Below are 22,401 nucleotides of genomic sequence, written 5' to 3'. Positions count from 1 at the left end.
AGTAAAAAGTTTTCACTCCCTTGTTTTGATTAGTGTGTATCCAGTAGAAGGTTTTAGCATCTAATGTGTTACATGATGAGGAATGGATGTGCAAATACCTTTCCTTTGTGACAGATGGGCTGAACGTAGCCAATCACCACGTTCCCATCAACGTGACGCTGCGGCGGATTGCGCATGGAGCTGACGCTGTTGCAGCTCAGTGGGACTTCGACCTCCTGAACGGACAAGGGGGATGGAAGTCTGATGGCTGTCGCATCCTTCTGTCTGATGAAAATATTACCACCATTCAGTGCTACTCCCTCAGCAACTATGCTGTTTTGATGGTATGACACTTATGAATTCAGTTTCTTTCTGGAACTTAAAATGTTTCAAGATACAATTCTGTTTGGTTTTCTTCTTGCGTTAAGGAAAACAAGCATTCCCACACTCCATTTCAGGTAAAACTAGACATAATAAAACACATAGACATATTAAATACATCCTTAGTTTTTGCTTTTGTTGATATAGATGTTGAGGTAAGATGAGGTTTAAGTGGAAATCTATCAAAGCGCAATTAATTGTAATTAATTATTAATAAACAACTGGAGATAACTAGTTATAATTGTAATAATATTACAATTATTAATAATTGTAATAAATAATTAATAAACAACTAGAGATAACTAGGAAAAAATAATTTTCATATGCAAAGTACTATATTATAGAAAGAAATTTTCATTAGTTACTTTATCAAATTAGCTTTCATAAACTTTAGTCCAATAATGAGAGGTTATCCTTAACTGGTACTGCTCTTTATTTTAAACTATCTTTTCTGTGTTAGATTAGATTTGTTGACTTTGTCAGCTGACCAGGAGTGTTTTCGCAGGTATTTTTTTCTGTGATCCATAACCAAAGACTTTGGAATTTCATGCCAAATTAACTGTTAATTCACTAATATGTAGATCTGTTACCAGAAGACATCAGTGGAAATGGAAAAAAAGATCAAAACAGTTAGTTACTATGAAAAATATTTTTTAAATACTCCTGAAAAATAGTATCTAAAATCTAGTCTAAGCACATTGGTATCAATAAAATGGTTAACCAGTTCTGAAAATATGGTGATAGAAGAGATACTTTCTTTTAGTGTTCCTCAGTGATGAAGGTGAATTTCTTCTTTGCCTGTTCTCATAACTTTTAATTTCAGAATCTGGCCTGGGAAGCTTCCCTTTTTATAGATGATGACTGCTACCCTACTAATCCCACCCAATCCCTACAGATGCTAAATTATAAAATGTCATACATAAGTAGGGTGGGCTGGTAGTAAGATGAGTGACATATTATGAGGTTTAGGAGATACTGTTAAATGTAAATTTGGTATGGGTTTTGTGGCAGTTAATGTGTTCTGTGTGGAATTAAATATATATTTTTATGTAATCATACATGGAGGAGAGAGGACTCCTATATGATGATTAGTGGATTAGAAGTTGATATTTTTCTTTAGCAACTCAAATTTTCAAAAATCTTTCTCTGAAGAGAATTAAATGGTAATTACCAAGCTAAACTTACCTAAAATTGATTTACATGTCAAGCTTTTTAGAAGAGCTCAAAGAGAGCAACTTTTCTCTTTACCTTTGAGGGTGCTGTTTTAAATTACTTTCAACTTTTGCAATCAAGTAAACTTTTACAATTAGTGTTCCTTTCTTTGATATTTTTAAAATATATAATCCTTTCCTAAAATTTACCAGCATTTTTTAAAACAGAATTAAGCTTAATTTGTACGTATAATATGCATGTAAAGAGAGATTATGCTTTAAATTGGTCACATTTCTGTCACCTGGAGGAAGAAAAATGAAAAGCATGTTCAATCTGCTTCTATAAAGACTATTTCTGAATTAATGCATGGTAAGATTGTATGAATATCCTCTTGTGAATTATAGAGGTAACTGCTGACAATCAGAAATCAAGTTAGAGAAAGGGGCAGTTTTCTTCCTTTTCTGTCAGTAGCTCTTGTTGTATACTTGGTCAAAACCGGTATTCCTTAAATATTTAGCTGCTTTTCAAAATGTTAGGCTGTAGAGACTGGAGAGGAGGGGGTAGGTGGAGGTGCACAGAATAACACTCATCTGGCAGATGTTCTTTTCACACAGATAATATATTGCAGAAACTCTGGATGTCTAAGTGCTGCTAAAAATGGTTTTCATAATGCCTATCCATTTATTAACCAAAAAAGCCACAATAGCCTATTTCATTTCTAGACTCCCATCATATTGTGAAGGTCTGGGTTCTGGTCTTGGGCTCAGAGGAAGTTTTTTAGGGTTCAGTTTTAGAAGTTTGCTCTTTTATCCAGCAGTTGTCATTAAACAGCAAATACATGAAACAGCAGTGCCTGGAGGAACCTGAACATGGTGGTTCATCATCCTGGCTGGTGAATGACTTAACCAGAACTCTTTCACTCTCTTTTAATCTACTTTACTTTAGTACACATATGAACAGAAGAAAGGAATTTGTAGTGTACTGACCCTCTTCATACATTTCAGAACATAATGTAAAGTCCTCTGATAAGGAAACACATCACTGAGTGCCTGGTTTTCTGATCTAGTGATTTAGGCAGATGCAGCTGTAAAACTTTGTATTTATTTGGAGATTATCTTCACCACTGTTTAATAATAGAAGAGATAAGCAGAAGGCTCAGCTGAAAACTCATTATTACAGGCTGAACAGAGGAAAAAACCTAGCAATAGTGGTTGAGAAGAAACAAGAGTTCTGCTAATTAACCATAAACTCCCCAGTATTCTTAATGTCATCTCTACTGTTACTGTACTGTCATTCTTTTTAACTTAAAATTTATTTATGATCAGTTTAGCTCAGAAATAGCATTATTAGCTCCCCTTACTTTTTTTTACTAGGTCTAATGTCAGTGCAATGGATAAAGAATTCCATTGATTTATTCCACTGGTTATTGGGTCAAGGCCTTGGCTATCTAGGCAAGGCATATACTGAATTTCCTCAGTTTTAGAAGATTATCGTAAATTCTGCGATTTTGTAACTCTTGTTCTTGAAATTCACACCAATCCGTACATAAGATCATGTTCCCTGACACCAGTCTGGAAGCAGCAACACGAATTGTCCTATAGTTTCTGTTGCCTGGTACTCATGGGCCAGGTATGACAAAAGATTTGCTTATGCTTTTAACAGCAGTGAGTTCTCAGGGATCCCCAGCTGCATAACAACCAGACCATGGGAGTGTTGAAATCAGATGACACTGGCTGCCTGAGGCATAAATTCTTAAGATCCTTTTCCAGGTGCCAAAGAAAACCAAATAGATAAGAATCAAACTGACAACCTGATTAAATTAGTTTGAAATGAGGTTGTTGAGTTAGTTAGGAATAATGAATTTATATTCTGATGAAAGAAAAATTGAAGGTATGGTGAAGAGACTGTTGACTCTAATTTAATTGTAAGCCTCAATTCAAAAACTTTTCCTGTCCATGAAATCAGATTACCGATTTTAAGCTTAAAAATATCTCTGCTTTTTCTCAAAACAGACTGAAACTTCCTCTTAATCTTTTACTGTTCTTTCTTAATGCAAAGTTTTTTATCCTCTTCTTCAGGACACTTTTGAACTTTGCCAACTCCAGAAGTTTAAGAGTGACTCACTGAGAATTATAGGGGAGACACTTTTTGGTATCCTGTCCATTCCAAAAAATTATTTTTAATAGATTTTTTTCACTAATCGTAGTAAAGTAAATTTACTGTATTTTGTGCTGGAGTTTCATCTGAGTTGTCATGTCATGTCTGTGTCCCCTCTCTACTCCTGGAACTCCAGTAGTGTAACTGTTACCAAACAGAATTATTTCTTCTGAGTAAACGAAAATGTCAGTCTGGGGTGGATTCAGAAAAGTTAATTGACGCTATAGCTCTTGAAGTCTCTTAGAGTTATCAGCTATCCATTCTGGTCAACCTGTAATCATAGAATGACAGTCTGGTAGGAACATCTGGTACCATTTGGTCCAGTTAACCTACTCAAAGTTTGACTGCCTTTAAAAGTCAAATCTTACTGCTCCAGGTCATATTCAGTCAAGCTGTGAGTATCTCCAGGGACAATCTTTATAGGCAGTAGGTGACCACTTCAGAATTTTTCTCCTGTATGTAGTAAGACTTTTCTGTGTTGCTGATACTGTCAGTTTCCTTTCATTAGTGGATGATTCAGCTCCAAGAAGAGTTTGAAAGAGTTTGACTTGGTCTTCTTTATACCATCCCAGTAGGTAGTCTAATATAAATAATGAGATTTCTCCCCTCTTCCTTTTGTTCTTAAAGATAAAAGACATCTTCTTCAGCCTCAGACATTGTATGCTTCAGCCTGCTAATCATCCTGGTGATCTGTTAGACTTGCTCCATCCAGCATGTCAGAGCCTTTCTGGTGCTGGGGAGCCTCATATTGTGAGTTCTGCAGGGTGGTGACAGTGCTCAGCAGAAGGGAGGGATCAGCTCACCCACTTGCTGTGCCAGTGCTCACACAGCAAAGCGTGGCCTTGGGCTACAGGTGACATTGCTGACCTGTGGTCGGCTTTTGTCTATCACTAACTCAGGTTGTTTTCTAATCGGTCGAATGCCCAGCCTCTATTTTTATGTGCATGGGGTTATTCCATTCCAGATGCAGATCCTTAAACATTTTTCTTTCCTAAATTCCATGTTTTATCAGCCCGTTTCTCTGTCTCACCAATGTTTCCTCTGATTATCCTCCAATTGGTTAATCAGTCCCCCAGTCTGTAACAGTATCTACAGACTTGCTGAGGGCATTTCGTGTGATGTTCTTTGGGCTGTTAAAGAAGATAATCACTACTGAAACACAGTTATTACACATCTGCACATACAGATATTTTAAGATTAAGAAAATCGTGTGTTTCTATAAGCTGCTTACCTCCCTGTATCTTCAAGAATATATGAAGTTGAACTGTTCTATAAGACTTGTGACTGCATTTATAAAGGTCAGCCATAATAGCAGATAATTTCAGAAGAAACCCAGAAATAACAATTAAAGGCAGGAAGGGAAGGAAGACGTTTCATCTAGGTGTTACTACTTATGTTCCTTTTGTCATTCCCCCACAGTGGACTAATGTTATTGTTGTTTTTGTTGTCAGGACTTGACTGGAGCTGAATTTTATACACAACCAGCTGATCTTCTGCATCCAGTAATTTATGCCACTGCCATGGTTTTGCTGATGTGTCTGTTGACGATCATGGTCAGTTACATATACCATCACAGGTAGGAATCAAAATTACCAGACTTAGAAAATTACTTTGATCATGTTGAGGACTACCTTTTCTATTTTATTAGAACATGATATAGTAATATGCTTTCAGTGTTTTTTTCCTATAAAATTTGGTGGTGCAAACTAACAGCTACACAAGTAGCTATTTCATCTTTCCTGATTATGATAATATAGCTCTCATAACCATGTCTCTCCTTTAATTCTTCATTTTGCTTCATGATGAAAAAAGAGGCCATTCAAGAATAATGGCAGAATTTAACAAACTGTTCAGCCTTTTACATTTCTGTTGATATGAAAGCTGGTATCCTAAAATTTTTAAAGCAGGCCCCAAAGAGATGTATAAAGCTGGTAATAGGTGTGTGTTTTAATTTCTTGTGATAAAGTCCAGAGATTGTATTTGATTTTAAGTATGTGGTAGTGAAACAGTCATTAACAGGGATTAAGTTATTTATCACAAGATTGTCTTGCTAGTTTCTGAAAACAGTAATGTAGCTGTGTTTTATATTGTCTAATTTGTTTCTTTTAACAGCGTGATCAGGATCAGTGTTAAAAGCTGGCACATGTTAGTTAACTTGAGCTTTCATATTTTCCTGACATGTGTGGTGTTTATTGGAGGCATAACTCAGACCAGGAATGCCAATATTTGCCAAGCAGTAAGTAAAACTTAGTTACTGGTTTTGTAGTTATTTCCTTTATGTGAATATGCCCCCCTTGCCTCCTACAGAACTGTAATGCTGTATAGGCATCCATCAAAATATAAAATTAGGCAAAAAAAAAAAAAAAAAGTTTTGCTTTTAAGTCATCTAATTCAACTCCCCTGCAGTAAAGACAGGCATCTAGATCGGTTTGCTCAGAGCCCCATCCAACCTGACCTGCAGTATTTCTAGAGATGGGGCATAAAATATCTCTCTGGGCAACCTGTGCCTGTGCTTTGCCATCCTCATTGTAAAAAACTTTCCTACATCTAGTAGAAATTAGCAGTCTTTCACTTTAAAGTCATTCCTCCTATCACTACATGCCCTTGTAAAGTGTGCAACAGATTTTTTTCCCAAATGCTGCCACATAAACTAAGTTTTATTGGCTATTTGTGTTTTTGAGACTGACTTACTATGAAATTATTTTATAGGCCTGTATGTGGCCTTTACAGGCCATGTGAAATTTGATTTTCAAGGTATTAAAATATGTATTTCCATTTTCTCCATATAACCGAAGAGGAGGGAAGAGAAGTGTTTCAAGCACCCATGCTTTAGTGAGACTGCTTTTTAATCATTTGCCCTTCTAAGACTTTGCCATCTCAGTTCAGTTGCAGTGTTTCAGTATAACAACAGTTGCTGCTTTCAAAAAATGTCAGTAAAATTTTTAAGTTTTTTTTTTAATCCAGTGATTGAAAAAAATTTCAAGTCCCTCACCATAATATTCCTTAATGCTTTTTGTTTGAATTTACTGGAGTTATTAGGTTGATGGTCCAAAGTGCTGCAATGAAATATATCCCTGATCTTTCTCCTACATGTGTGCACACACACACCTACCTTTTTTCTTACCTTCTTGGAGACAGAAATCCTCCAGAAGAAACCTTGTGATACAGATAGGCTGTATGAGAGTTGAGCGTTTTTACTGCTGACTGAAACTGGCAAAAAACACACTTGTACATGATTGATAGGTACACTTCTAAAATTGTTTTTCCCCTGTTACTAAGTTTTCCATGCATGGGTTTGCACTACTTACGTTTGTTCTAAACTATAATGAGTTGACATTTAGAGGGGTCATATAAAATAAGAGGTTTTTTTCCTCCTGAATAGAGCTTTTGAAAATTTCAGCTTTATGGTGAGTTATGAGTTTAATGATTACTGTATTGACTTAGTAGAAAGGAAATATTTGTTAGTTAATTCTTTTTTTGTTGTCTATTTTTGTTTTAAGGTTGGGATAATTCTTCACTATTCCACTCTTGCAACAGTACTGTGGCTGGGAGTGACATCTCGTAATATCTACAAGCAGGTAACCAAAAAAGCAAAAAGGTGTCAAGATCCTGATGAGCCACCTCCTCCACCCAGGCCAATGCTGAGGTGAGTTGTTTGCTTCTGTGGCTCCTTACTTCCCAGGTTGCTACCTTTGTATTCTGACCAGAAAATTTAACAAGTCACTCCCCTTGTGTGCTATCCCCTTTGGATAGCAACACAACCCATTAAATTGTCAGAAGAAAGAATGTGAAGAACAAACACCGCAATTTAAGTAAATAAAGTTAAATATATTTTCTGAAGATGGTTTACAAATTATTTGAAAAACAGGAGTGTCACTCATCAAATGAACATAGTGTTCTCTGTGAGGTGTTTTTCCTAGAATTGTCATTTCTGAGATCTCAGAAATGAGACAAACTAATTTTCTGTTAAATTCACATACGTGAAATGTTCTTACAAAAAAACAGTCATACCTTGTTAGTGTGGCCTCCTCGCTTCTGTTTTAATTAAAAACTGCCACACTGAAATTCTCCACAAGGTGGCAGAAGTTGATTAACTTTGATTAGTTACAGGCAAATATCTAAAGAGCTTGATTTTGAAAGTAGAGAGACTGTAGAAAAACAAAGGTGTTTTTCTTATTATCTTCAAGTAACATTTTCAGTACTGCATACAAGCATTTTTATCCCTTATTATTTATTATGAAGTTTTTGCTTTGGAAAACCTTGCAGTAAAATTACCAGCCTCACAGGCTCAGCTCTGCACAGACATGAACATGCCATTTCAGGTGTGAACACCTCATCTCTGACACTGGCAGTAGCTCTGGAGCTAAATATCCAAGACAAGAACAGAGCAAACACTTTTAATATCTTTCAGACTTTCTCAGTGTCCAGCTTCCTGCGGATCAGGAATTTCCTCAGTCAGATAGATGTGTGATGTTTTTGTATGGAAAAGTCACAGAAGGATTTTTTTTTTTTCAGTTGTCTTTTAAACTTAGGTTCAAAATAAAACTACCCATAATGTAGTACCTGTGCAAAGATTTGTTTTGTCTGGCCAGCTCCTGAGTGCTGCATCAAGATACAGAATAAAGCAATGCCAGAATCTGATCTTCATAGAATTCGGCAACTAGATAATAAATTCAGTGTATCTTGATTTCCAAGAAAGTTGTAATTGGCTTTAGACTGTTGTTTTGTGTTTCAAGTGAGACAAGAGTAATTTCTAGTGAATTATCAGAAATGTAGTGGAAAAGTCCTGGACCACCACAATAGGTGTGTTTTCTGTTTATAAAAAATAAAGGCTCACCCACGTCACAGTAAGAGTTTTCACTTTTGTGTTCTGATCTGAATTTGGACTGGCTTGGTATGAGCTGCAGGACTGAGTGCTGTTAATTTGAATGTTTATTAGTAATTATTCATCTGCTACTAATGAATTCAGTGTGAATTCATAGAATTCAGAATGAAAAATAAGTTACTCCAACAGCATCGGCCATTTTTCTTGTTGAAAGTGTACAGTTTTCATTAATACCACCACAGGGAACCAGGAAGTATATACTATAAAATTACTGAATCCATAAAAAATAATAATTAAAAAAACCAACCTGCCATCTGCTGAACCCCTGTACTCAAAAAAATTTCAAGTAACAGTATATATAGTATTAGGCAAGTTGATCGCTGGAACACAGGACATACCACTTAGTATTTTGATTCTAAGTTTCCTTATTCTTTTCCAGCAGTTTACAACTTCTGACTGAGAGCTTTTGCTTCTTCCTTCTAACACTGTATACTTTTGTTCAGTGTCTGCAAGTGGGAGGTGGGAGGGAGCAGCTTTGAGAGAGAGGCAGATTACAGCAGGAAAAACTGTAGTGAGGAAGACTTAGGAAATTAAAAAAAAAATCTAAAAAAAGGAAAAAAAATCCATTGCACTTAAGCAGCTGCTGATAAATTGGTTTTATTTTTTAGGTTCTACCTTATTGGTGGAGGGATCCCTATCATAGTTTGTGGAATAACAGCTGCAGCAAACATCCGAAATTATGGCAGCAGACCTAATGCACCTTAGTAAGTATCCTATAAGTGAGAGGTCTATCGTAAGATTTCTTAGGCTTGCTTTTCTCTGAATACTTGTTACAATTAATTCTGATTCTTCCAGAAAATGTAGCACAGACAAGATCATTTCAATGAACTGAAAAAGCATAAGTGACTTGTGTGAGATGTTAATTTATTCTTTGGTTTGTTTCTTTTGCAGTTGCTGGATGGCTTGGGAACCTAGCTTAGGAGCATTTTATGGACCTGCTAGTTTTATAATTTTCATAAACTGTATGTATTTTCTCAGCATATTCATACAACTAAAGCGTCACCCTGAACGCAAATACGAGCTGAAAGAACCTGCTGAGGAGCAGCAGCGTCTGGCCACCAATGAACACGGGGAACTGGCCCACCAGGATTCACTGTCAGTGTCCCTGGTGTCCACGTCTGCTTTGGAGAATGAGCACAGTTTTCCAGCACAGCTTCTGGGAGTAGGCCTTACTTTGGTTTTGTATGTTACACTGTGGATCTTTGGAGCTCTGTCCATCTCCCTGTATTATCCTCTGGACCTGATCTTCAGCTGTTTTTTTGGGGCAACATGTTTAAGTCTCAGTGCCTTTCTTATGGTGCACCATTGCATTAACAGGGAAGATGTCAGGCATGCCTGGATAACAACTTGCTGCCCAGGAAGGAGTACATATTCAGTCCAAGTAAATGTGCCGCCCTCGAGTTCCAGTGGAACTAATGGAGAGGCCCCGAAATGCACCAACAGTAGTGCAGAATCCTCATGCACAAATAAAAGTGCCTCGAGCCTAAAAAACTCATCTCAAGGTTGTAAACTAACTAACTTACAAGCTGCAGCAGCTCAGTGCCACCCTACTTCTCTGCCATTGAACACAGGTCCTCAACTTGATAACAGTCTGACTGAGCATTCAGTAGATAATGACATCAAAATGCACGTAGCCCCATTAGAGGTACAATTTCGGACAAACGGACACCCGAGCCGGCACCATAAGAACAGGAGCAAGGGCCATCGTGCCAGCAGGCTGGCAGTGCTGAGGGAATACGCTTACGACGTTCCCACGAGTGTGGAAGGGAGCGTGCAGAACGGCTTACCCAAAACTCGCCAGGGCAACAGCGAGGGGCACTCGAGGAGCCGAAGAGCCTATTTGGCCTACAGAGAACGTCAGTATAACCAGTCCCAGCAAGACAGCAGTGATGCTTGCAGTACACTTCCAAAAAGTAGCAGAAATACAGATAAAACAATAGCTACCAACAACAAAAAAGATATCCTAAGGAAACCAATAGCGGCTGAGCTTGAAAATCAACAAAAAACTTATGGCTTAAATTTAGCCATCCAGAATGGACCACTTAAAAGCAGTGGACAGGATGGACCTTTGCTCACTGCAGACAGTACTGGTAATATCAGAACTGGGTTATGGAAACACGAAACTACTGTGTAGCATTCTTTGTGGGATGAATCCATATAGACTGTGATTACACATTCCTTGAAGCTATTAACACTTTTAAAGACTGTTTACAAACTGTAGGTACTTTATGCAGGGAGGGAACAAAGATAATATGCCAAGCAAAAAATTTTATGCATTATTACCTTTGCTGTTCTTACAAAGGTGAACTCTTGCTTGGTGTTTTGTGAATTTTTTTTTGAAGTGTCAGTCTTGTGAGATGTAGAACACAACTTTGTACATTTTTTTTTTACCTGTAACCCTGCAGGATGTGTCCACAACACATTTCAAGTTTGTATTTAAATGTATAATAAATAGTATTTTCCCCAGCAGCCCAAATTGCACTTATTTGTTGGGTTTTTTAAATGAATGTCATATTGATTTTACTATTTCATTATCTGAAACTTAAGAGCTTCCATTACTAAAGAAAATACTGAAGTTATAGTTTTCTACATTTAAATTGTTGACACCTCAGTGTAAACAAGATCATATTTTGTACCATCCTGCTGCTGTGACCAATTTGAAGTTGTAGTTGCAGAGTGGTGCTTGAGGTTGTACCTGTTTCCAGCACTTATACCCAGTTTGCTAAAGCTCTGTGTATTAAATAGCAAAAAAATGCTTCTGTATAATCTAGTACTGATACCACAACTCAGCCTTTAAGCAACAAATGGAATTGGATTGTATACGCTTGGTTAATTGGTTAGCCACTTCAGACTTGCCACTTTTGGGTGTTTTAGTTAAGTGTATCTGAGTTATGATACAGATTTAACATTGTCCATACTCAAATATTTTGTTAAATAATTTATAAACCTGTTCAGATACGTTTAATTACTGCTTGCCAGATTTACTGCAGCCTCTAGTAGTTTGTTTAATAGTGTGAACTAATCTTGGATGCATTGTGCAAACCTCTGCAATAGGACAGTGTTGTTAGAGTTTGGGTTCTATTTTTACTTCTTGTGGGTAGTTACCATTTAAGAATCCTTTCAGGAACATTTTGACAGCATATGACTCAGTTTTGATTGCTATTCTATTTTCCTGGTTTCAGGAGAAGTAGCTTTTAGCTTGTATCCAGCCTTACAGCTACCATAAGGATAGACACTCAGAAAAAAGGAACTTATGGGTACTATCAAAGAAAAGAATTTTAACTAAATACATAAATATATATCAAATATCTGTTTTAAATCTATTCAATAAGGTATCTACACATCTTAGACAACTGACTGCTTTGTAATTGCTGTTTGTGGGTTGTTATTTGGTGCAGGAGGGTTCCTTTTGGTGGCAGAAATGCAGTTTTGGACCTAGAAGTCAAAACCAGCAACTTGATCCTATTCCATTCCAAATGCTGCAAGTCATGAAAACCAAACTGCAGACAGTAAGGGCATGTGCCAGGAGAAAGAGTCATCCCTTGAGAAGAATTTATATATTGCACAACTAGAAGCAATACATACATAGTCTGTAGCTCAACCTGAAAGACTGTTACATTATATTTAATCAGGTGTTGATACTGTCCTTTTTTAATAGAAACAAATGTATGTACATATGCAAATAACTTAAGCCTACTTTTTATCTTTAAAATTATAGTGCTGGAAAATGTATTCCATGGATAATATGGAAAATATTCAAACAGTCCATAGATTACGTATAATCTGAACAAGGTATGATAGGGACTTAGGGTAGGATTAGTTATCCTTTAGAATCCACTTGCCCATTGCTTTTAGCGCTTGGCCCCTTTTCATAGGTTTGCTTGGATCCAAAAATCAGTTTAGAATTTCTTGAAACCCACCTTTAAAATCAATTCTGTATGTAATACTTCTGCATAGCTTGATAGTTTGCCCTGTTTTGATGAAAAAAAAAATAAGCTTTACTTTTTCTAATAAACTCCATCTAGCCTTGGTACAGACAGGGTCATTAATGTAAAATATTTCTTAAATCATCACTCTAATAAACATGCTTAGTTCACTCATTGCTATATACATAGCTACATTTGCTTTTCATCTAACAAGTGCTTTGGCTCAGATGATAAATTAAGACATTGTTCTCTGATACAGTCTTGACAAACACAATGATACTCTCATCTACTGCCTTTTTAATGAAGCATCTTAAATTGAAAGAATTTCTGTAACTGAAATGTGGAAGGCAGGTTATTAGACTGTAAAAGGGGGGTATTCAATATAGTATCTTATTAAGAAAGTTAGAAAAAGAAAGTCTTCAGGCTTTTTCACATCTTCCTTCCTAATAGTGTAAAGCAAGCTTATTTTCAGAATTGTAATTAAATTTTGTGTGAGAAACCACCTAAATCACTGCAAAAAAACCCACCAAAACAAAACGAGAAAAAGCTTATTTTGGCCTTCTGTGGATCAGCGAGAGGGTAGCTACAATCATTAATCAGATACATAAAGGAAAGCAGGTAACACAAAGTGGGGGCAGTTTATGTTATATACAAAAAGATGGAGAGACCAGAAACAGCAGTTAGGGCTGGTTGTCTCCATGGTAAAAGTATATTTGTGCAGTCATACTAGTGGCAGCAGACCTTGAAAAACAAGTGTCATGGATATAGAAGAGGAAAAGGTATAAGCACACCCTGGTTTATGGCTAAAAAAAGTTCTGGTGGTTTTATCATAGAATGTTACAGGTTGGAAGGGACCTTAAGGACAATCTAGTTTTGACTGCCCCTGCCATGAGCAGGGACACCTCCCACTAGACCAGTTTACTCAAGGCTATGTCCAACCTGGCCTTGAACACTGCCAGGGATGGAGCATCCACAACTTCCCTGGGCAACCTCTTTCAGTATTTCACCACCCTTAGAGTAAAGAATTTCTTCTTAATATGTAACCTGAATTTCCCCTCGTCCAATTTGTGCCCCTTACTCCTTGTCACTCCAATTCCTGATAGAGTCCCTCTCTGACTTCCCTGTAAGCCCCTTCAGACACTGGAAGGTGCTATGAAGTCTACACAGAATCTTTTATCTTTCTGCCTCATGTTCATTGTTAAATGCATGCTGTTGGCTTGGCATATGGTCTCATTTGCACCTTAATTTAGGCAGAGGCATCCCTTGTTAGTTGGATCTCACCCATTATCAGAACACCTTAAATGCTAATAGTTTAACCTTTGTGTAGATTAAGAAATATTTCAGATGTTGGAAGAGACAATGACTTTTTATTAAGTTATTTCATTTTTACTTTGCATCACTTTGCATTGGTTTTATTTGGTCACAGTAGGCAGATATTAGAGACATTAATAACATAGACATCTGTGAGAAGTACTATTCTCCTTGGAGTTCAAGATTAACATATAAAACATGAAAAAATCATCTAATTTAAATTAACACATTGCATTTTTAATCCCTGCTTTCAAAAAAGGGGAACCTTTTGTGTAGGAGTTTGGTTTTAGTTTAAGTGAGATTTGTATACCTTTACTTCCCAGATTGGTTGGGTATGGACATTTGGGGAGATGGAGGTGGAAAATTAGGTGGTGGTATCTATGAATGCAGATGTATAATGTATTTCTTATAGAAGAGTGAAATTTTGAAAACTCGTAAATTAGTGAGATTGTAAGTACGACAAGCCCATCACAGCTGAAACTCGCCCCCATGTAAGCAGGTAAGGATGGGCAGTCCTTGGCTAGAGGTGAGGAAGGCAACTGGTCTGCCTGCTCCACTCACCTGGCCACTTCTGAAAAGCCCTCACAGAGCCTACAGCAGCTTCTCTGCTTGCTGAGGTTGTGGCTCCCCCATGCATTGTAGACAAAATATGGAATTGTAGAGGATGGCTCTAGAGAGCTGAAAGTCAGAAACTAAAAGGTCAGTGCAGAAATGGGCTTGCTGACATTCTCAAAGCATGACTCACAGCCAGTTGATTACAGGTCTGATGTGACTTTATCTTAAAAAAGCCAAACAACCTTTAATCACCTGTAATCCCAAAGTATACAATTTGAGTATACAAATTAAGTGCTTAGCATTGGCATTTTCTCTGAAGTTAGCACTTACTCAGTAGAATAGTACTTATAAATCTTACATTTTAAAAGTTTTGTAATGAAATAGATGAGGCACACTGCAACATCGAGACTAAAGATACTAGTGAGATAAAACTGAGGAGAAATTTTTAGTTTCTATTAGATGAAGATTCTTGAAATTTTGCATTTGATACTTAATTGCTGCATATAGTAAGAGTTTGGTATACCTCTTTGAGTGGGACATCACTGAATAGCCTCAAATCCAGTAGTTGTGTGAATAAAAGAGAATGCTAAATGTTAGCATAGATTAATTTTTAGAACTTGATTTTAGAGATTATTTCAGAGACCTACTATTCATAAGATTATTAAAGACTTAGTATTGGGTTTTTTTCTTTCATATAAATGTTTTATCTTCCAAGTGTAAATTTCAGCTTTCACCTAGAGGAGGAGAATTTTGGTTCACTTGGAAAGCCTAAAGGGCTTTTTGTATGAATCACTATATAATTCTTGATAGGATGAACCCTTTCTTATAATACATACCTGACATTTTCACTTTATCCACTTAAAGTTCTATTTGGTGTCTATGATCATTCTGTTTCAGCATCAAATATTCCTCCTGCAGCCTATTTCCCAATCTGTTGCCAGATACAAATTAACAGAGATTGGTCTCCCCAACAGCCTTTCTACGTTGTGACACTGTGGAGCAGCCTTCTGAATTGTTTGCACCAATTTCTCTTTAGTTCACAAATGAGCAAGTTGTTCCTATAAGGCAGAATCCATATCTGAACAGCAAAAATCTGCAGTCTGAAGGGACTGTGTGTCATCTGTTTGGTTATGGTGTTTGCATTGGATGCAACTGGTGAAATAGAAACATGTAGAAAGGACAGTTTCCTTCCTAGGAAAAGAGGCATCCTTAGTAACATCTGGAGCTGCTAAGCAAGATATTTAAAATAAACACTTGGATGTAGTGTGCATCTAATCATTTAAGAGGCTTATGTCTGAATACATGCAGGCATGCAACTTTGACAGGCCCTTACAGGAGCTGTGATACATAAAATTGTCAGTTCTGTTGACACATAGCACTTAACTGGATCAAGCCACAGTTTAATCTTCAGCTCTTATGGGCTGAAGCTGTACTACTATTACAAATTTCAAGTAAAACTGTACTTGAGTTTAATCATATCTTGGTAACTACAAAGCACATAGTGTTTGCAGGGAAGATTCCAATATGAAGTAGAAGAGGATAGTTGAAAGGACACCTTTATTAACTGCAGTTGCAGATATAACAATATCTTCTCAGGCCAGTACAGTCTCAAGATTTGATAAACAAGTGTAATCACCAATACTTTGCTCCTTCCACATATGGGTAATGAGCAATCCAAAAGATTGCCCTAAAATGCTGCCATTTTGGAGGGACACACACAGGTGGCCAGTAACTCTCAGCTGAAAGATGACCTAGATGTGGGAACTGTCATCAATAGATGGATACATCCCTGATATAAGTCCATAGAAGTTATATTGTCCTATCCTGTAAAGTAATGTCATCTATTTATCCCATAGCTGCAGTTTTATCTGAAGCTTTTGAACGACACAAGCTTTGAAAAAAAACCCTCATTTAGAGTTAGAACAATTGTATGTTATTGGGTTCCAAGAAATGCATCTTTCCATGTAAAATGCAGACAGCTGCACACTGATAACTGCATGTAGGTAGAATAGTGTCAGCTGTTCCCTCCAGTCCGTGGCTCAGCTTTCCTGTCACCTTCAACAGCCATCTTTTTGATAAAACTGGTTTATACTTAGCAATTTTTCTCATCTTTATTTTATGTAAGTTAGTTAGGCAGTAAACTGCCTGCAAGTTTAATGCATTAAAGATACTGCCTTGACTGGTGTGCTTCCTCTTGCCTGTTACATTTACCACCTTATATTTAGTGTTCCTGGATTCAAGAACAGGAACAAAAGCCAGTTTAAGTCTTGTTCATTACTCTTGTAAAGAACTCCTAAGTATCCTCATGTATAAAGAAGAGCTTGGGGAACAAGAGCAAAATTTTAATACTGCTTAATAGGTAAAAATGTCTTCACTGTGGTAAAGATCAAGAGATGAAGCTGCTCTGAGATACCCTACGAGTGCCTAGTGTCTAGACATGGTGATAATGCTGGAGTTTAATTGCTGACATCTGATTGTTCTAATTCAGGCCCTACCAGCCTCTTCTTGAGGCTTGTGTCTGCAAACATGCAGGCAGACCCAGGAGTGTCATGAAAAAATTACTTGGAATAAGGTTAGATGCCAGAAATACCACAGCCCTTAATGACCAAAGCCATCCACAGGGCGATCTGCATTCCCAAAGCACCGTGTTTTAGAACAGTGTAATTACCACCATCCTAGGACTAGGGTAAAATCACTTCTTCCCTGTTGTCAAACAGCTTCTGCACAACTTAGATTTGCCCATTTCAAGGTTTTTTTCTCTTCCTCACCCCTATGAAGTTAACAGGTAACAGCTGTTAACTCAGCAAGTTGGTAGCTCAGCTTTTCAAACACATATGTCATGTATCTTTCCTAACAGGAATTTTTCTGATTTCCCAATATACATCTTTTTTCCTAAAGATGTGTATTCTAATGAGCAAAAACCCAAGAAGCCCACCCCAAGTCCCCTGCACGCCCTTCCCCCTGGAATACTGGCTTCTGCTGCAAGGTGGCTTTATGTACCTGGGAAGCATTTTATAAAGCTTTAGTCAATACTACTGAAATTAAAGCATAGATGATAAATTTCTGCAAGGCCACAGTATTTCTTCAGTGAAACAGCTGTTCACCTGTGTAAAGATGATAGGCTCTATGTTAGCATGGTATCATTATGAGTCTGGACTAGAAATGTGAAGGATTGTCTGAAGGTGTTTCTAAGACCTGCTATATTATTCCTGTTAGTTTTCTTAGGTGTTTCTGCTTTTGAACAAGTATCACCTTAGCCTTACCTTCTTGAGTGACTACTAACTCATCATTCTTAATGCACAGAAGAACGTCTAGAAAAAATAAAAAGCCCAACCCTTTTATTTCTGAAAACACATGACAGAAATTCTAAATATACGCCTACTTACTTAAAATAGACTGTTTATATAGCTCTATTAAAAAATATTCAAGTTACTGTTACAATGTATTTCTGCATAAGGGCAAGTTTTTCAGTTTATTACAGAACAGATGTCCAGAACTACGAAGCTGTAGAGAATGCTCTTTAATACTAACATCTTGACTCCTGTGCTCTACCATTTCCATTGCACGTTCTGTACAGATGAAGTTGAAGTCAGGGTACTGCCAGGCAGGCATTTTGAAGAGGAGCTGCTGGTACTTTGTGATAATGAGGCCCCAACTTCTTGTTTCAGAGATGTGGAATCTCAGTGATCTGACACCTCACACTAGCCATGATCAAATCCAGTCCTGGCAGGCAGAGCTGCCTGCTAGCTGTACGGCATTGCTCACCCAGAACGGCACGCTAAAAATTCAGCAGGAAGAAAATTCATGCTCCTTTCCATGCAATGAGCATAAGATCTGTCTCAGCTCTCTGATGTTCCTCCAGAAGGATAAGCTCCAGTGGCTTCGTACTTTCAAAGAGTAAAAAATTGAAGCAGGAGAACTGGGAAATGTTTAGTTCTTTATGTACAGCCTTTGTTTTAAGGAAACTTGCTATTTAAAAAAAAAAAAATCTAGTCTTTAATAATGCAAAGATTCCCTTCTTCATTTCAAGGACAAAATTAAAGTTGGTGTGCTTCAAGTTTCAAGTTGCGTGACGATTCCTTTGTTCAGGCTTGAATAACACTTATGCTTTTCAGCAGTATTACAACGAAATCTTTTTGATAGGGGGAGAGAAAAATTTCCTAGAACTGTGCTCTATTTATTAATGCAAAAAAGAGCAGGAAGCAAAGAAACATAAAACAATAGATTAAATGAGAATGGAAGAAGAATATGTGAAAGAAAATGTGGTTTATAGAAAGATTTTGCATTTATGACAGGGCTCTGTGGTTAATGGGACCAGATGCCACTACCTGCTGGTGCTCCTGCCTCCCAGTCCTCCCATGCCTCCTAAGGGCCATGGCTGCAGAAATAACTTCAAGGGCCTGAAAGATCCCAGGAAGATCTGAGAAGAATAGAGTAGAAAATGTAGTAGGAAAAAGTTTTAAATATATTGTTGTGTTGCTAGTGACATGCCACTTTTTTCAGTCATGGGCAAAATAAATGATTGTAAACTCATTTCAAACATATGGACAGGACATAATAACAATAATAAATAAATGATATGAAGTAACAATGTGAGTAGTAACAGAATAGTAAGGAGGCAATGCAAGCCTGTCAGACAGTTCCAGTCATGGAGAGAGCATTGCCATAGATTTCAACAGGGAGCAGCCTTTCAGTCACATTAAAATGGAAAAAGTTCCCAAATATGAGCACACTCAAGATCATCTCCAGGAATGAAAGCCCACTTCAACAACAGAGGTGGCAGAGAAAACAAAGAGTGGAGCGCAACTGTGATTAGAAATAGAAAAGGGAGACAACTGGCAAGTAATACTGCATTCATAAATAAATCCTATTAATTTTACTTTTAATAGTATGATTTCAAAATAACTGTTTGCTGGTCTTTATATTGGTACTAGCTTTGCAAAATCCTGCACTACCAATCCCTGAAAACCTATTTTGAACCTGATGCAATAGAAGAAAAAGAAAGTTCAAAAAACCTCAGTGATCCCCACCCAAACTCCCGAAGTCTTAGCTTTTGGGTTCTTACAGAAATCCTCTTAGAACAACAATGTACACGTATTCCCAAATCAATAATTGTATTATGTTTTATGTAATCTACTCAATTGCTTTGATGCTTTCACTGATCTCCTATGAAGCAAGTGAACAATAAACCCCAAATACTTAAATGGTCTAGTTAGGAATCTCAGACACAGAAAACAGCCTCGCTTGCCCAGCCCTGCCCAAGATAATAATTGCATTAAGGAACTTGATTTATGATAAGTGACATCTGTATCTTGCATGTGCATCTTCTCTTAAGAATTGAGCCAGAGAATTAAATAAATTACAGCAATCCATAATCAATAAAAATCAGCATTCCCTAAAATATATGAAAGCACTCCTGTTAAAGCTGTAGGGAAAGAGATAACAGCTGGCCTTGGTATTAAAGCTTAACTTTGGTTCCAATGTTAATACCAGCAAAAAGCAGAATAACCCCTCATATGCTATTCTTGTATTATCAGATTAACAAAAATCAAAGCTTCCCCTCAAAATCACAGTGAGCATAACCTGTATTTTTGGTATGCTGCACCTGTATTGAGGAGCTGTTCTAACATTCAATTTATCATGTGGTAAGTTTAATCAAAGAACCACAGGCTCTAATGTCTGCTCAGAAAAACATTTTGACTCATGGCTAAATAGATTTCTAAGGTGCGGCAGAAGTTAATGCCCAAAGTGATCTTTCTGAAGAGTTTATGTGCCAGTTTATTGTAAGCTGTAAATTGCTTCTAGAGATGAAAGACATTCTTTTATGTTATTAACTGTAACATAATGACACTGATTTCTGAAATAATTTCAAAGCTAGGGACAGGAATATGCCCATTTCAGTGAAACCCAGCACCCCTGAAGGAGTACAGTACTGAAATATTCACCTTTCAATCTCAGAAGAGATGCAACCATAACAAATCCTTGTCATAAAATCCATGCCAGAACAAATTTGTTCCTCTGGGTTTTTCCTAGTCATTTTTACACATCTGTAGCATTCTTTAAAACTCTGTCTAAAATGATGAAATGGTCATACACGTATCAAGAAGCACCAGGAAATGAAAACTTCCCTTAGATAATCCCAGGAAACAATGGAATTTAACCAGTATACACACATCTTGCATGAGCTAGAAGAGTAAATATTAAATTCTGTTTAGAGTGTCCTATATCTTGAGCTATCCTACCAATTTCACGGAGTTATTTGCTGGTGAAGGCACCAGCTGAGCCAAGCAATGCCATCTTGATGCCTATGCATTCAATTTCTGCAATTTTTACCATATAAACTTTTCAAGATACAAGAAATATACTGTCAATTGATGTTAAGTCACCTAAAGCATCAACCCAGACATTTCAAGGATTCATTACATGAAAAATATCTAACAAGTTTTGCAAAAATTTCTCATTCATGCCAAAATTACATATATGTTTGCTATACCCTTCTCAGGTAAGTCATTACCAAGTTGTACATGTGAGAGGCTCCAGAGGTTCTCCAGGTCTGACTGTAGGGGTGAAAACATATGCAGGTGTCTTTAAACGCCACTGAAACTTCAGATAAAAAATAATCAATGAATCACAGAGCTAAGAACAAAAAATCAACCAGGCATTTTTATCAAGGAAATGTTGCTGGTCTTGCTGTTAGCCAAACAGAAGCTTTATTTGGGCTAAGAATTAAGAACAGAAATTTGGGTCCAGACTAACAAAAGCATGTGCTTGTTGATTTCAGAACCAAACCCAAATTCTCTGGGTAATTCTACTCATTCTGTAGTTTTTGCTAATTTCTTAGGATTTGTTGCAAGTTAAAAGAGGGGTTGTGTGCATGCAAGTATGTGTGTGGGTGTGTGTACAAAATTTATCAGCTTCACCCTCTTTCAAATATCCCCTGGTAGTTAATTAAAGAATATAAAATTTCCTATGGATATTTTCAGAAGATCCCAGATGATTTATGAGCTAATAAATTACTTCCACAGTGATCATCGAGACCTTTGCTTCTGAATCAAAATGCACACTGTAAAATCCCATCTAGCATTCTTGTATTTTGATTTTTTAAGAAGTCATCAAAGCATTATTTGCTGCTGCTGCTGCTTTTATTCTTTGTTTATAAAATAAAATTTAATACATTGGCAGATGTCCATTTTTCCCCAGAAGATGGCTCTGAAGGCTATATTGCAAGGTGTACTTTTTCTATACTGCAGCATAAAATCCTTTCATGTGTGATATGTTGCAGGCAGCTGAGCTAGAGGAATATGCAGCCAATATGCAAATATTTCCAAGATCCCAGTTTTTTGTTTTGTCCCAGTGGCCTTACGGTAAAAACCACAGTCAGTGAATCTTTGTATAATGTGTGGGTAACCTGTGGCAAGGGCAGCTCAGCTTGCCCCAGAATCACTGCCTGAGCTTGTCTTCTGCTCTCTGGTATGAAGAGGAGTTCTCTCTCCCAAGTCAGCACTAAGCCTTGAAAACACCGTAAGGCCTCATATTAATCTTGATAAGAGAAGGGCTGCCATCCAAAATTTGATTTGTTGTTTAATTAAAATATTTTTGTACCTCTCACCCATAAGCAATTACCAAAATGTAAATCCTATTACTTGGCTAAGCAAAAGCAGCAATGAGGAAAAGGAACAATGCATTCTGGCAAAACTGAATTTTCTCTACCTCCGGCCCATGTCCAAGAAGACAAAAATATGATCATGCTCTATTGTCTCAAATTTAATTGCCCCAAGAAAAGAGCTGGCACTAAGGAAGCTAAACCAAAAAAACAGGTCAGGGAATACATGAATTAATGTAAAACAGCAACAGTTAGAACTTTTCCTTAAATTTGCTGGTTACTTAATGGGTCAAGTTCTCATTTTAATTTTTCTAAGAACAACAATGGCAATTCTAGGATTTATTTTCATTGCAAAAATTGTTTTGAAAGGAGCTGTGTGGTGAATTAATTCATTGGAACTGCTACAGGTTTATTTTGTGTTGCAGAAGTCAGGGTGGAAATGGTTTGCATTA

The 22,401-nt window shown here is 37.1% G+C and overlaps 1 protein-coding gene across 1 annotated transcript in view; it reads left to right on the top strand.

Annotated features, from left to right (window-relative positions):
- The window catches only part of ADGRA3 (adhesion G protein-coupled receptor A3), a gene marked incomplete at its 5' end in the record, with an annotated part of 52,382 nt that extends 40,996 nt beyond the window's left edge, over window positions 1-11,386 (top strand). Inside the window, 6 exons of the mRNA XM_083861316.1 lie at window positions 115-323; window positions 5,121-5,245; window positions 5,782-5,905; window positions 7,170-7,315; window positions 9,163-9,258; window positions 9,446-11,386. Coding sequence (XP_083717442.1) covers window positions 115-323; window positions 5,121-5,245; window positions 5,782-5,905; window positions 7,170-7,315; window positions 9,163-9,258; window positions 9,446-10,688 — 1,943 coding nt within the window. The 3' untranslated portion in view covers window positions 10,689-11,386. The remainder of the gene's footprint in view (window positions 1-114; window positions 324-5,120; window positions 5,246-5,781; window positions 5,906-7,169; window positions 7,316-9,162; window positions 9,259-9,445) is intronic.
- Between the last annotated feature and the right edge of the window lie 11,015 nt (window positions 11,387-22,401).

This window comes from Zosterops lateralis, assembly GCF_965231275.1.
Source record: "Zosterops lateralis genome assembly, chromosome: 5".
Lineage (NCBI taxonomy): Eukaryota > Metazoa > Chordata > Aves > Passeriformes > Zosteropidae > Zosterops > Zosterops lateralis.
The sequence above is the reverse complement of the archived record's forward strand: the minus strand, read 5'-3'. Positions and strand labels throughout refer to the sequence as shown.